Genomic DNA, 16403 nt, shown 5'->3' with positions numbered 1-16403 from the left:
CCCTAGAACAGAAATGTTTCACAACATAATTTCTCTATTCTTTGCACAGAATTTCTAGTCTAACCAATAATAAAAGTGGGCTTTATTAATGATATATTATAGCAATAGCACTTAGACGTATATATACTGCTTCTCAGTGCTTTACAGCCCTCTCTAAGCAGTTTACATAGAAAGCATATTGCCCTCAACAATCTGGGTCTTCATTTTACTGACCTCAGAAGGATGGAAGGTTGAGTCAATTTTGAGCCAGGGAGAACTGAACTGCTGAAGTCAGCAAAATTAGCCTGCAATACTCCATTTTAACCACTATGACACCATGGCTCTCAATGGTTATTTATTTATTCATTCATTCATTCATTCATTCATTCATTCATTCATTCATTCATTTATTTATTTATTAGATGTGTATGTTAACGTGAACATATAAATGTTAAATTGACAGCTAGCAAAGGAACAAAACACAACATTAAGGTCTAAAGAGTGTTGGAGGAGTATGTATTTAATCCTTTAGATTAAAATAACTTTTTCACCTATTCATAATCAAAAGAGTGATGATGAATAAATCTTAAATTAGAATCATAGAAACATAGAAACATAGAAGACTGACGGCAGAAAAAGACCTCATGCTCCATCTAGTCTGCCCTTATACTATTTCTTGTAGTTTATCTTACAATGGATATATGTTTATCCCAGGCATGTTGATTTACCAACCAAGTCTGCTGGAAGTTTGTTCCAAGGATCTACTACTCTTTCAGTAAAATAATATTTTCTCACGTTGCTTTTGATCTTAAGACACAGGACTTGCAACAAGTTAACAATACCAGTAGACCAAATTATTAAAATAATAATGAAATCCAATGCCAGTGGATATATAACATTTTAAATGAAATTTTTGGTATCAAGAAATTATTTTTTGACCAATTTAGTTTGAAATTACTAGCTGACACATTATGAAGTTCCTTCATTTTATTCAATAGTATTACTTTCCACATACCATATCTTCTCCTGTATACAGGGGTGGGCTACTGCCTGGACAGGAGGAAACCCAGTGGGATAGTGAAAATGGAGCTCCACCCTAGAGATCCAATTTGCACTGAAAGATGTTGAAAGAAAATGTAGGATGTCCTGCATAAGCCATGCCCACAGTGTGGTAGTAAAAATTTTGGTAGCCCTTCCCTGCCTGTATGGCACATGAAAATAATATATTATTGTTAGCTTTTAATTTAAAATGATTTTATGTAGCCTATGACCACATCTAGCAGGCCACGTTAATCAAATGTTTGCAAAGATTTTTGCAAATTGCCAGTAAATGAGCAAAATGAATTCAGGTGAATTTAAATTGATTTCAAGATATGGAATGTTATACCTGAGGCTTTTCACTTCCAGTACTTATTTTCATGGGAACAATACTTCAGAGTAGTACAATACAATCTAGTTCTGCAATGGAGGCTCTTCAGAAAGATAAAATAAACTTTCAACTTAAGGGAAATAAACTGTATGGTTACAGTATGAAGATGGGACAGAGAGAGAAAGAGAGAGAGAGAGAGAGCTCTCTATTTCAGCCAAGATGCCAGCTGCAATGAATGTTTAGGCCATCTTACTAAGACTATGTAAGTAAACATACAGTTTTCATTAACTATGCCTTTCCCATAATTGGTAGATAAGTATTTCCCATGACTCTGCAGTTGAATAACTTGGCTGGAGGCATATATGGCCATTAGGAGGAGGGCTTTAAATCTGTTGAGTCCCAGCCATGCTGGGAGACTTGGCACCTCCACATATGGCTTCCTAATACCAACCCCTGTCTAAAATGTCATCAGAAGCTTTCATAAACATTGGATTTAGCTTCACATAAATTACTGCTGTCCTGCAATAGTTTGTGCCAGAATTTAGAGAAAACAACACACTGAGTAAACAGAAGTAAAGGCACAGGAATTATAATCCTAGTCCAGGAAAAGGGGAAAAAATGTATACCAAGGACGAAGTCATAAATAGTGATAAAATGCAAATTTTATCACATGCCACTGAGAGTAGTTATTATTTATATCTCTACTCTATCTCTAATGCCATATGCTAGCTTTAAGTTATAATAAGTAAAGGGAAGGAGGCATACAAATCAAAGCAAAATCATGTAGTACAGTATTTATTAAAACTATTCTACAGAATTATAATTATTCTGCATATTTTTAAACAGTAATTTATATTTGTTGTAAATTGTTTTCACTTTGTTGTGAGCCGCCCCGAGTCTGCGGAGAGGGGCGGCATACAAATCTAAATAATAAATAAATAAATAAATAAAATGACTTCTTACAGACTACAGAAAACTAATATACTTCTTTGAAAATATATATGTATATAGTGAATATATACTGATATAATTTTGGGGTCCTCTGATACTGTTTATTTGCAGTATCTATCAATAACAAGACACAGGTATTTCTTTAAAAGTAGCAACGTTTTGCTAAATTATGTGTAAACCTCACCCATAAATGGCTGTAAAAAATTCTTCTTATTGGAGAATAGTTTTCTATGGTGAATTTTATTCATTGTGGTTTTATTGGTCAATGACCGAAATGAAATTTCTGTCTCTCTATAGATATCAACAAGAAAACAAATATGTGAAAACTGTACTATAATTATTATTTCCTGAAAAGTTTCAAAACAGCAGAGTTGGAGAACAATTTAATATTAAAGTTTCCAAAAGCATTGCAAAGGCCAAGGTAAAATCTGCATTTTTAGCTTTGGTAAAAGTGAGAAATAGCTTAAATTCACAGGGGAAAATAATTGGGGGGAAAACGCCTCATGTATAAGTTTATAGAACTGTGCAATATGGTTTTGTTTTCTTCTCAGGTAGAAGGCATATTGCAAGGATGAGGACAATTTTAATATCTTTATTATAGGGGAGGGTTCTAATTTACCTTGCTGCCTCCTCCCGCATGCATGCACAGTGGCAAAAAATTTAAAAAGGCAAAAAGAAGATGGTGATGAATGTTCAGTGCTGGAAACTCAGCTTCTGTGCATGTGCAGAAGAAATAAAACCCAGGAAATAATTGGGTATTTTTTAATTAGTATTTTTTTTAAAAAGATGGTGGTACCCACAGACCGGCAGCAACTGAACCAGTCTGAACTGGGAAGAACTGACCTCTGCTTTAACACCCTAAAATATCTCTTTATTCTCTTTAACATCTCTATTCTCTTTATTACATATTTTAACATTTCAAATCTCATTTTACTTGTAAGCCACTCAGAATCACTTATTATGCAGTAAGACGGGCAGTGTAGAAATTCAATCAGCCAATCAATAGAATAAATAAGAACATTATGTTAGCAAAGGCATTTACTATTGAACATTTTTTAAACAGGGCTGCATTTTTCAATGAATTAATCTGATCCACAAACCAGTTATTTTGTAGTACTTGGGATTTAAGTTGTTTTATGCCATCTTATGGGAGATATCTAGGATTGAGGAACTATTCCAGCAGCCACACTTTATGGATATAAGCAGTGCATCACTGTATTCCTTTACTAAAGCTTGTTTAATTCTCTTGCAATGAGCAAGAAAAAGCCCCACCTTATGGGAAATTTAAGAGCCCAATGGCAAAAGTTCCAAATTCAGCAGGAGTTGCTTTTTAAAAATTGTACCAACACAATCCATCGCAGAAGCATCCCAGGTTTGTGGAGCCTTTCTCCACTGCCACTACTGGTTCTAAGAACTGGTTCAAATTGGGAGCAACCCACCATTGTATCAGACAGGTAATACTTTTTAAATCCAGAACATTCATCTACATTTTAGATCATTTAGATTTATATTTTCTGTCTTCTTACAGGCTTGGAACAAATGAGCAAATGAAACAAACTGGGGTCTTCTTACTTTTCCAAGGGACTGACCTGTAGAATCAGTAGGTAAAGCTGCTAATGAAATGTAGCTAAATGTTATCCCTAATTGGTGTACATCAAAAAGCTTATAAAGAGACAGCTGCAGTGGCCAGTTCAAAAGATAGCAATCCTAAAAGAGACTCCCACATTCCAAAATCTCCACTGCATATTTCTGGCTGTAATATTTCCGTATTTCATAGCTACTTGATATCCTGGGAATATAATTTTCCTAATTCATTTATATGAGTAAAATGGAATTTCCAGGAATTATACACCATTAACCCTGGATACGTATAATATTACATGAGCATATTTCAATGAATGTTTTAGGCTTTCCCCTTATCCTCTGTCCTCTCATGCTAGCACTCCCCTTAACTCCCCTTTGCTGCTTTGAAGGATTTACGATCCCTCTATAATAGATTGCAAAGGGGTATTGGAGGCTTAGAAAGAAGGGTGTTGATGGATACCTTTTTGGCACAATGCAATTCAATATAACTGCTGTATAAAAGTAGATTCCTTTATCATGAACTTCATGAAAGTTGGTTTTGTGCATTAGAAATATTTTTTACTTTATTGCTAACTTCATTTTAGTTGAAAATTACTCAAAGGCAGAAAATTGAATGTAAACATTACAAGGACATGTCTTTAAAGCAGGTAAACATTATAGTTTTAAACAGCGATGGTAATCAAGTACAAAATTGCAACAAATAATTGTAAGGGCAAGAGACCCATTGCTGCTATTTATTTTGAGTAATATAAGTGACTCACCAGGAAAAAAAAACCAGGAAGGGATGGCATATATTTATTGGAAAAAACATTAGCAAGTTTAAGAAAATTGGGAGGAGTGATACCATTGTAGTTTTAACACACAGTTGTTCATCAGTAAGGAAATGAAAGACAGAATTTAAAATCTCACTTATAAACATACCAGCCACATTTAGGAATGTATGTAGATCACAAAATACGCACCTCGTTCCTCAATAGCTTTTATGCACATTTTAACAAAGTGAGGGACAGTAGAGCCATCATGTTCACACACATTGTGTAGGTAAGCACCAAAAATCTGATCTAGAAAACACAAAACAAGAGAATGGTTGATTAAACAGAAACCCCGTTTTAAATAAGCCCCCTGAAATGTGAAACAAAGTGAATAAGTAAATTGAAAAGGTTTTGTTGTCCACTTACCTAGTTTTATAAGCAAAGTTTGATTGGCAAACATAATATCAAAGAAACTCAGAGGATTCTATTCCAAGTTTTGCCTTATGTTTATGAACATTTTGTGTCTTTAGTTTTTACTAGATATACTGCATACATAACAATGATCCTTACTCAAATTGTGTGACTCACTGAAAAACAGTGAGATAAATCTGATGTATGACCAATTTGCAACCCATTTCTTTCCTTGGGACTGAGGCCATGAGCTATGACTTCTGATTTATTTTATTTGGCACACTAAAGTAAGGCGATCCACAGCTAGTTCTGAGTGGTGTGGATATCAGGAACTGTCAGCTGCATTATAGAACAGATAATCAGAGATACTCTTTTTGGTGCAAGCCCCATCTATAATCATCTGCATGTCAGCTTGTTATGTAAGGTGAAAATTCTACTTCCTCCACTCTCATTCAACATGTAAGAGTAAAATAGACTGGGCAGTTGAATGTTATTCCTATAGAAAATCAATAGGAAAACCCAAAAATATCTGTTCCCCCCCCCAAAATGTTTTAAGAATAGCTGAGAATCACAGCTGCATATCCTGAGATCATTACTTGCTTCCTAAAGTTGCTGTTTTCTTGTGATCTTAGATAGCCAATGGTTTGTTCAGAAAAGATGGCCTGGAATATTGCACTAACATTGAAATAACTAAATGTATATAAAGCATTATAATAAAATCCAGGGAAAATAATCATCCTTGTGTGAAAACAGCGGTTTGATGGGGAATCTGAGTTTAGAAAATGTTAACTGTCCCACAAGTGAAAGACCCTATTTGGTTGTATCATCAGTCTAGTAGATTGTTTACACCTGACATTTGCAGCTGTATTTCAAATTCAAATTGTGTTTTTTTTTTTAAAGTGCTTGAAAACTAAGTTTTGATGGACAGTGCATATGTTTTAAAATTGAAACCAACTGGCCTATGTTTAATAGGACAGGGTTTGGACTTCAAACAAGAATAAACTTGAATAAGCCCAAATCGCTTCATATATTCATTACAGAAACCTGTCTTTTTCAGAATAACAAGATATGACTGTTTCAAAAGTCTCAATAATTTGACTGCTTAAAAGAATAACATCCTTTTTCCTAACTTGTTCAGAAGCCTGAAAAATAACAGGCTTGTTTAATTAAGACCAGAGAAGTTCGCTGGAGGTCTGAAGCTGTTCTTTTGAATATTTTTCACAGAGTGCACAGTGTTAAAACAATATAATCTACAGTATGAAGGCAGGGATGGAAGGCATGCCAATATCCTATCTTCAGATAGCACAAGCCAGTTTAGTTTAGTGGCTTAGGCACCAGATTAGAAACCAGGAGATGGTGAGTTCTAGTCCCACCTAAGGCCTGAAAACCAAGTGGGTGACTTGGCTAGTTGCTCTCTGCCAGCTCATGGAGTTGCTGTCGTGTGGAAAATAGGAAGAGTAATAGGTATGCTCATCTCCTTGAGTTATTTATAAAAATAATAAAGGTGAGATACAAACAAAACGACCCATTGTTTTTAAAAATAACACTTTGTATTACATTTATACAGCATGTTGTGGTTAGCTCTGGCCCAGCTCCTGCCCCAAGGACTGTGGATGTGTGGGAGACATCCACATGCTGCAGGCCTGTTTTGCCCCCCCCCCCCCCCGTGGAATCTGCTGATGAAGGGTCCTCTGACCAAGAAGACATGTGTGACAGGGAGGAGGAGAGTGTGGCAGACAGCTCAGAAGGAGATCAATTATCTAGCTCCTCCTTGGATTCAGAACAAGAGTTAATGATACAGCCAGGCATGTGGAGAGCGATGCATAGGCAACAACTGAGACATTATTATCGAAGAAAATGAGGCCACCTGTGGTTGGGTGGGGCTGTGGTAATTAGTGAGGCTGCTATAAATAGCAGCCTGTGGGTTTGGACATTGTGGAGGATTATCTGATCATTGTGTTTCGTGACTGCTTTACTGACTTTGACCTTTTGTGTGCTGATTTTTCCCCTGCTTTGAAACTAAACCAGAGCAAAGTGTGTTTCACTTTGTGAAAGAAGAAGGACTGTGAATTGTCGCACAGCTGCAAGCTAAGTATCACAGAACTGATAAAGGACTTGTACAAATTACCAGTTTGTTTGGAGATGAGTGCTCTTTGCTATACCAAAAGAGGGCTTAGGTTAAGTGAATTTTCATTATAAAGAACATTGTTTTGACTTTTCAAATGTGTGTGTGTCTGAAATTTGTACCTGTGAATTTTTGGGAGGATTCTACCAGAGAGCCCGACAGAACACAGCATATCAAGACATAGTGTGTATATATGCTCTACACAGCAGCATAGATAACTGGATAGACTATAAACCGTGAATAGAAAGAAAAGGTTTGCTTTATCTTTATTTATTTTTAGTCCTGTCATATTTCCAAATTTCTCTATCTCTCCAATTAAAATTGACCCTGTCTCCGAAGGATCTTCTAAAATGTATGCTATGTCATCAGAAAAGGCCTGCACTTTGTATTCTTCCTTTCTAATTTTTAATCCCCTTATGTTCTGATTGTGTCTTACTTGTCTTAAAAGTATTTCTAGGGCAAGTATAAATAGGAGTGGAGATAGCATCCTTGGTGGACCCTTTACGGTAATTGTAATGGTACTAAACTCCTTTCAGGTAAATAATGTAATAACAATATTATGTTATGCCTCTCTATTATGTCATCATTACATTACAGTCATCCAAAAGGAAAAGAAAAAAGTTGTTATTGCATTAACTCCAACCTTTTGTACAAAGTTGACATTTTTCCCTTGGCAAGTATTTAATTATTATTTTTAGGAGATTCATTATTTTGCTAAGAATAAGTCACCCTGACCCTTGACAATGCTTGTAAATTGTACAGTTTACAAATTGATTTTTTATTATTATTTTTGTGCTTCATAACTTGAAAACCTCTGGCTGGCTGAGGGTGTACATCATGAAGTATGTCAGGATAACTAGGTTAGCCCTCTGAGATTAAAAATTAGCTTCATCTTCCTTCATCTCTGCTACATATTTTTGACAAATTATGAAGAGAGTGCTCCTTAATGGGAACTTTGTCAGCAGAATCAAAATGAATCAAACCGGTGAGAGAAACCATTCAATAGAAGCGGTTTAAAATGTTTAAACAATGTGGCTATAAGATCATCATTTAAGCCCAGAGATAGTCTCTGCATACCTTTCCAGCAGAGCATGACACTTGGAAAATTAGTGTAGAGGCCTTTGACAGCACTCTATAATCAATGTTTCTTAGCAAAGCTTAAAATAATCTTAGGAGAGCATGCATAACTAATAGTAACCTGCACAATATTAAACACTATGCTATCCTTAGATTTCTGCCTCTTCTAGAGTGTTCAAGTAAAAAAAAAACCCTTCTCTTTTTTGTTTCAAAGACCTCACATTTCATTCTTTTCCATATTTTGTGAAATTTTGCCAATATTATTTTCAAAGAAATTGTATGGATTAGTTCAAAGAATTCGTTCAAAGAGCAATCATTTTAAGATTTAATCACATTATGACTTCTATTGAGCACAATTATCTTTACAGCCTGTAATCAGACATTTTTCTGAATAAACAAACATATTTTCTTAATTTTCCATGACAACATGAAGAGGACATCCCAGTGCAGGCATTTAGCTGCACACACATAGATATACATTGTTTAAGTATCTTGTTGCTGGGGGAAAAACTATTTAAAAGTTTTCAACAAAGAACTGAAAAAAAATCACAAAAATTATTAGTGCTTCCAACTGTAGATAAAGCTGAAAGAATTGTCTGAAGATACAACCAGTTTTTGTTCAGATAGTTCTATTAAACACATAAAGCTTTTTTTCCCCCACGTCACATGTGCTCAAAAATCACTGGAAGTAGAACCATGGTTTGCCCAAGTGTTTTCATTACGTACACTTGCAATCAAATACTTGATACCATCCTTGAGGAAGCTAGCATTTTGGTGAAAAAATTATTTATGTATTTATTTATTTATTGGATTTGTATGCCGCCCCTCTCCGGAGACTCGGGGCGGCTAACAGCAACAATAAAACAGTGTACAATAGTAGTCTGATGTTAGAATTAATTAAAAGCCCATTAATATATAAAAAACCCCAAACATACATACATACATACATACCATGCATAGAATTGTAAAGGCCTAGGGGGAAGAGGGTCTCAATTCCCCCATGCCTGATGGCAAAGGTGGGTTTTAAGCAGCTTACGAAAGGCAAGGAGGGTGGGGGCAATTTTAATCTCTGGGGGGAGTTGGTTCCAGAGGGCCGGGGCCGCCACAGAGAAGGCTCTTTTCCCCTGGGTCCCGCCAAGCAACATTCTTTAATTTAAAAAATTTCCATTCTATGGGTCAGATTCTCAGAAAATATAATTCATTATTGAACTGGGATGGAAATACCCACCCTATGTTTGCAGGGCCAGCCTTAAAAGAGAAACCATTTTCAGAGACTTTTTATTTTTACTAGTTTTCATTGGGTGTGCAGAGATTGATTTACAAAATGGAAGTTGTAGAGTTTTGTGTTTTCTTTTTCCAGTCCCCCACCCTTCAAAGGTTTCCACTTGTAGAGTGGAAATAATGGCTTTTCACTTAATTTCTTCACAAAACAGAGGACTATTCAGTCCAAAACAATTTCCAATATCTAAAACAGAATTATAATTTCCTCAGACTTGGAGTTATGCATATTTCACTCTCAGTCTGTGGCCATGGATTGAATCCTTTACGGTTAGGATGTCATTGTTCAGTAGCAATCCAAGCGTGTGCATTCATTGGCCTTTCTGTTGCAGCTTTGAGAAAGAAAAAAGCCAAAATTGGGTTAGCTGAGTAATAACTACTTAATTTGTGCCATTGTTACCTTTGGGGGCTGGATCCAGCTTCCAGAATCCAGCCTATTAAAGACTCTTAAAATCTTGATTAAAATAATGTATATCATGCATGCATGGATGTGTGTATTAGAAGTATGTATGTTCTTTTTTAAAAAGAAATTCCTCTTTTGCCCTATTTAAGTAGTTTAAGTCTTGCTGGGATAAAGAGACCTACATAGTATCTTTTCCAATAAAACAATAACTACTCTCAAGGGAATAAAGAAAGCAAAAAAGGTCTTTGTGAATTTGTTTCTGAAAATGTTCTTTAAAACTTAAACTTTCATCCTCCTCTCCCCTCCTATTTTTTAAAAAAATAAAGGGGTAGGGAGTAGTGAAGATAAGCAAAGATGTACATAACACTCCTAATCTTCTGTTATGACAGTTTATGTCTCCCATCCAACTTATTTAGCTCCAATGTCTGGGAAATAGACACAATGTCCACCTTATGGAATGCTATTTAACTTAAAATGTTCCCCTTAGAATAGAAACTTCTTTTGTCCTCCCCTAGGTTTTTTTTCCCCCTAGGTTCTCATCAATTGTTCCTTCTTCAGAAGAAATGGTCTTATTCATCATTCAGAAATTTAAAGGAATGAAATACTTTTATTATTACCATCAGGAAGAAAATTCCCATAGAAAGAGTTGTTTGCAAGAAGTTGTGAAAAAGGGAGAAGGGGAAAAACAGAGCAGCATTCTATGCCCTTATACAGCTTTAATCATTCCCTTTCAGCTGTTATCAATTTAAAACCAATGAAACTCCCACACTGAGTCCATTTGAGCAGTCAATTTTAATATCTTGAGGCATCTGTAGTTATTTTGAATTGGCTGCAAAAGCAGAACTAACAACTTAAGCTCTCACCATAAGTCTACATCATCCTGGTAACCCATACATCAAATGCTGACAGTTAGTCAATACTGTAGGAATGGGGGAAAACAACAACCACCACCTTTTTAAAGAAGAGCAGTCTATTCACAACACGGTCAACAGGATCATTCACATTATGGGTTTCAGATATATGCACATAAAAGCCATCCATTAGGAGCAGTAGTGGACATGACAGTTTTGAACAGGAATATAAAAGGAGACAAGAGGAAAGCATAGGAGAGCCATTCTGCAGTTCTGAGGCATGAAATACGATGATTATAGCTTCTATGATCTGTCCATCCTTCTTCTTCTTATTCTTCTTTTAAGAAAAAGCCAGAGTTTGAAGATAAGACAGACCTATGAATTGTTCATTCCCTAAAAGCTGGGCAGCAGATTAACCCCGGTAAAGGACTTTCTGATGGTGAAAAATTATAAGTGTCTATGGGTACAAATCCAGAGCATATACCTAAATCCTAGGCTTTAAAGAAGAACGATTTGCTGGTGAGGAAGAACTGTTATGTCCCAAACAAGAAAGGCATGTGGTCATTCTTTTGAGCTGAGTTCTTTCTTCTTTCACATCTACAGCATAGACAAAATCCTGCTAGATAGTGGACTCTACCTTCTGTATCTACAATATACAGTGGTACCTTGTCTTACGAAATTAATTTGTTCCATGACGAGATTTGTAAGTTGATAAGTTCGTAAGATGAAACAATGTTTCCCATAGGAATCAATGTAAAAGCGAATAATGCGTGCAATCCCAAAACTCACCCCTTTTGCCTTGCACTGCTGGGAATCCCCACCCCTGGACTTCCATTGCCAGCCAAAGTGCCCATTCTTGCACTGCTGGGATTTCTCTGAGGCTCCCCTCACTGAGAAACCCCACCTCCAGACTTCTGTTGCCAGCCAAAGTTCTTGCACTGTTGGGATTTCCTTGAGGCTCCCCTCACTGGGATTCAAAGCAGCACCAGCAAAAATGAAGGGAATCCCAGCGAGGGGAGCCTCAGGGGAATCCCAGCAGTGCAAGAATGGGCACTTCAGCTGGCAATGGAAGTCTGTAGGTGGGGATTCCCAGGGAGGGAAGCCTCAGGGGAATCCCAGCAGTGCAAGAATGGGCGCTTCAGCTGGCAATGGAAGTCTGTAGGTGGGGATTCCCAGGGAGGGAAGCCTCAGGGGAATCCCAGCAGTGCAAGAATGGGCACTTCAGCTGGCAATGGAAGTCTGTAGGTGGGGATTCCCAGGGAGGGAAGCCTCAGGGGAATCCCAGCAGTGCAAGAATGGGCGCTTCGGCTGGCAATGGAAGTCTGTAGGTGGGGATTCCCAGCGAAAGGAGGCTCAGGGGAATCCCAGTGCTTCATCTGGCAATAGAAGTCCGGAGGCGGGGCATCCCAGTGGCATTCATAAGGTGCAAATAGTTCGGAAGAAGAGGCAAAAAAATCTTAAACACTGGGTTCGTATCTCGAAAAGTTCATTAGAAGAGGCGTTCATAAGACAAGGTCCCACTGTACTCTGTGATCTATTCAGAAGTAACTATCTTCATCCTCTTCTCCCACACGTAATATCTGATTTGGATTTCCTCTTACTTCTCTGGAATGCATTGGTTCCTACCAATGTTGGTCAGTGCTCTGCACAGGTAGGACCTCATTATTGATGTTAATTTTCAGCTATTTTTTTCTGGGTTTAGATGGCTTCTCTGCAACCTGTGCTTCTGAAAAAAGCCCGCCTGCCCACCCTTACATTAATGCTGACCTTTATTCTTCATCAAAAGCACAGCTGAGAAACTCATCAGCTATGTTTTGGCTTGCAATGTCGTCCTGAGCATGCCCAGAAGTGAAATTGCACATTGAGAAAAGTGCGCACAGAGGTGGATGCACACTACTAGCAAAATGTAACTGGAATCTTCCCCTGCCCTCCCTCCAGGACATAAAGCAGTGGTGAGATTCAAATTATTTAACAATTGGTTATCTACCTTAATGACCAGCTGGGTGGTCATGTGACTGGGTGGGTGTGGCCAACTTCGTTGGTTTTAACCTTAGGAAATTTCTCCTTGGTCCAACTCCTCCTTTTTGCCCCAGCTCCTATCAAAGTGTGAACACCCACCCGCCCTCCTCTATTTTGCAATGAGCCTAAGGGATTGCCTTTTAGGATTTTTTTAATGGTTTCAACGTTTGTTGTGCCTGGGGTTTTTTTGCCTACTTCCCACTGGAGGGTGAGGATGGACTGGTTAGGGGGTGCGGTGCAGATTAGTTTCAATCTGGTTATAATTGTCTTACCCCTAGTCATGGTCACTGGAGTTGGCAGGTAAAGGGCGGAAATGGGCAGCAGTAGCAACTGTGCATTCTCCTTTAGGGCATCTTTTGGGAGATGATGGGCAGCCCCTCACCAGGAACTCCAGGCAGCCTGAGCAAATTGAGGGGGGATGCCCTTGGGACTCACCTAATCCTATTCTCGGAAGGGGATTGGATGATGAACCCCCACACACACACACACACTTTGTGGGCATGGCTTAGAACATAGTAATGGGTTTGTCCCCTCACCTTGATTGGCAAGGAGCTATGCCCATAGTTGCCCAGGAAGGGTTTACCAATAGGAATTTCCACCCCATTTTATGATTGGCCTCTGCAGGTCCTAGTTATTGGTTAATAATCAGTTTAATTGAGTTGTCAATTAATAAAGTGACCTGTTAATCCCAGCTCTTGTGTCCGCGTTCTTATTCCGCATCTGGCGCAAAGCTCCTGGATTCTAATAAAGCAGACTTGAGGATCAAGTCATGAAAGATGTACTTTCATAAACACAAACCTGTCAATGAATGTGTGGAGTTGGAAAGCAAAAGGGACAGATTTTGTAAATGCTCCCCTAAGTTTGAATGCTGCATATATTCAGTTGAATGTCTGAATCTGGTTTCATTTCATTGTGTACAATATCTAAGGCATCCTGGCACTGTAATCTGCATATGAGAAGTTGTTGGAATGTGTTGATCAGGCATTTAAAACAAAAAGCTGATATAAAGTTAGTGTTATATTCTTCCATCATATGAAATATAGAGCATACAATTTCTAGGATCCTAATTTTACAAAGACCTGACACTTATGGCCAATTATGATAAGGTTATAGTGAAGACTGATTGATAATAATGTAAGAGGTGTCTTAAATTTTTGCTATGTTTTAGCTTCTATTTTAAATTACAATTAGTTTCAAATTTGCCTTGTTATACATTTTAAAAATTACCTTTATTGAATTTATCTATATTTTTAATCTAATGTAATTTTGTTGTTGTTGACAAGCATCAACTAGATAAAATAACAATTAGATTCAAATTTCTCCTGGGGATTGTTCTGAGGCAAATGATAAATATATAATTGTTCATGAAAACTAGTTCTTGTAATAAAAAGGTAAGAAAATCTCTGCCCAAACCATTTCTGCTGTTATTGACAAAGAGGGAGGAAGGGAGGTGGGGAGGGAGGAAGAACATAGAAATAAACAATTTCTCAATCCTCTTAATTCACCTATAAAAAATCATTCTTTCAAGTATATGAAATTTGGCCAGCTGTTTTATTTTTAATCTGTGTTTCTACTTAACATGTTTTAATTCAAGCTTTAAAAATTAACATTTAAAAGTGTTTGCTGTCAGGGAAAGCATTGCAACTGCATTTTCATAACATTTGAACAGATTAAGGGATAAAGTGTACAGAAGACAATGAAAGCACCTTATAAAATGAGCATTTCACTTAGACATATTGGAGATTGCAATTAAGCTCTGCTAACAAATCTTAATTCATTTGCATGGCCACAACCTAATCCTCATGAAACTTTATGGTAGAAAAGTAGCATGCTTTTGCTCTTGAGAAATATTCCCTTGCTAGAAAAGACCAGGCCTCTATGGCAAATCCTGACACTCCATGGTAAAGCATGGATCACACAAGCAAGGCATATTCTTGTTTAGATTTTTAAAAAAACAGACTATATGCTGGTAAATAAACATTCTGAAGCAAGTCTGTTTGGAAATACTTGCATCTGCTTTTTCTTCAGAGACACATTAGATAATGGAATTGAGTTTATGCTAATGAATCCACATTTGTTAGGAAGGATCACATCTAATCAGAAGTGGGTTTCAGCAGGTTCTGACCAGAAGAACTGAAGAACTGGTAGCAGAAATTTTGAGTAGTTTGGAGAACCGGTAAATACCACCTCTGACTGGCCCCACCCTCATCTATTCTCTGGCTCCTGAGTCTCAGTTGATCAAGAGGAAATGGAGATTTTGCAATATCCTTTCCCTGCCACGCCATGCCACATCCACAGAACCGATAGTAAAAAAATGTTTGAATCCCACCACTGCATCTGATCCTTTAAAAACACCAATGGAGATTCGTCAGCTACAATTTATTAAGCTGAAAAAAAAGCTAAGAAATACAAAAATGCAAGTCAATAAATTAAAGCCTCAACTAATTTCAAAGCCAGCACATAAACCATCAGACTACACAACTGGAGACAAACCTCAATCAATGCAACCCAGTTTTCTAATATTTTATATCTTGCTATTGTACTAAATTTGGGATTTATAGGCAAACAATAAAAGAGGACACCTTCTAAAAGGCCACCATGCATAGTTGGTGAGATTGTGCTCACTAGTTTTCAGGGTGAATATAAAATACCTGACAAATAGCTATGAACGTTTGGATGACGCATATTTAGATTAATGGATAACTGAAAAGCTGTTCAGGTGATTACATGGACTGAGCTTTGATAAGAGAATCATGTGACTTCACCTATTAATTTTATACTGATTAATAAGACCTAAATAAATAATTAAATAAAAAAAATAAAATTGTTTACACTTCACTTCAATATACATTCCCCCATACTAAAGGGATTTATTGCCAGTTTCAGGGGAGGTGGAGTTTGACGTAGTGGCAATATGGGCAGCAAATTGTGCACATTTTTTTGCACTTATTGTGCCCATGGATTCTCATCCAGCTGCCCTTTTTAGGGTGACCCATTCCCTTCTTAATGTGGAGGGAACGGAGCAACTCTTGCAGGATAGAGCTGAGGAATTTGTTCAGTTTCTTGCGGACATAGTCACTCAGATTCGGCGAGACCTGGGCAATTCATTTACAGTGGTACCTCGACATACGAGTTTAATTCGCTCCAGACCCGAGCTCGTAAGTCGATCAACTTGCATCTCGAACGAATGACTTTAGACTTTGTTTTTGGGGCCGAGATAACCGGAAGCAAGGAGATTCTTGTGCCACCTAGTGGAAGCTCGGCTCGTATCCCGAATTTGAGATCGGGTGTCGAACAGAAATTTTGCATGCGTCACGGGTCGTAACTTGGATTACTCGCATGTGGAGCAGCTCATATCTAGAGGTACCACTGTAATTGGATTTTTAGATATGTATATGGTATATTGTTCTTGACATGTTGTGAGCCGCCCTGAGTGCTCGGAGAGGGGCGGCATACAAATCCAATTAATAATAATAATAATAATAATAATAATAATAATAATAATAATAATAATATTCAGACTGAGATGATAGTGGCAGGTCTTAGTCCTATTGTGTGGGACAAATTCAACCCTGTGACTCCTGATGAAGTGGGCAAAGCTATG

The 16403-nt window shown here is 37.4% G+C and overlaps 1 protein-coding gene across 4 annotated transcripts in view; it reads right to left on the bottom strand.

The window, feature by feature from the left end:
• The window catches only part of ARHGAP15 (Rho GTPase activating protein 15), a 517480-nt gene that overhangs the window by 189922 nt on the left and 311155 nt on the right, over positions 1-16403 (bottom strand). For all 4 annotated transcript variants that reach the window (XM_070737062.1, XM_070737052.1, XM_070737079.1 and 1 more), the window contains one exon: positions 4846-4944. In XM_070737062.1, coding sequence (XP_070593163.1) covers positions 4846-4944 — 99 coding nt within the window. The remainder of the gene's footprint in view (positions 1-4845; positions 4945-16403) is intronic.

This window comes from Erythrolamprus reginae, chromosome 1, assembly GCF_031021105.1.
Source record: "Erythrolamprus reginae isolate rEryReg1 chromosome 1, rEryReg1.hap1, whole genome shotgun sequence".
NCBI lineage: Eukaryota > Metazoa > Chordata > Lepidosauria > Squamata > Dipsadidae > Erythrolamprus > Erythrolamprus reginae.
This window is presented reverse-complemented; position numbering and strand designations above follow the sequence as displayed.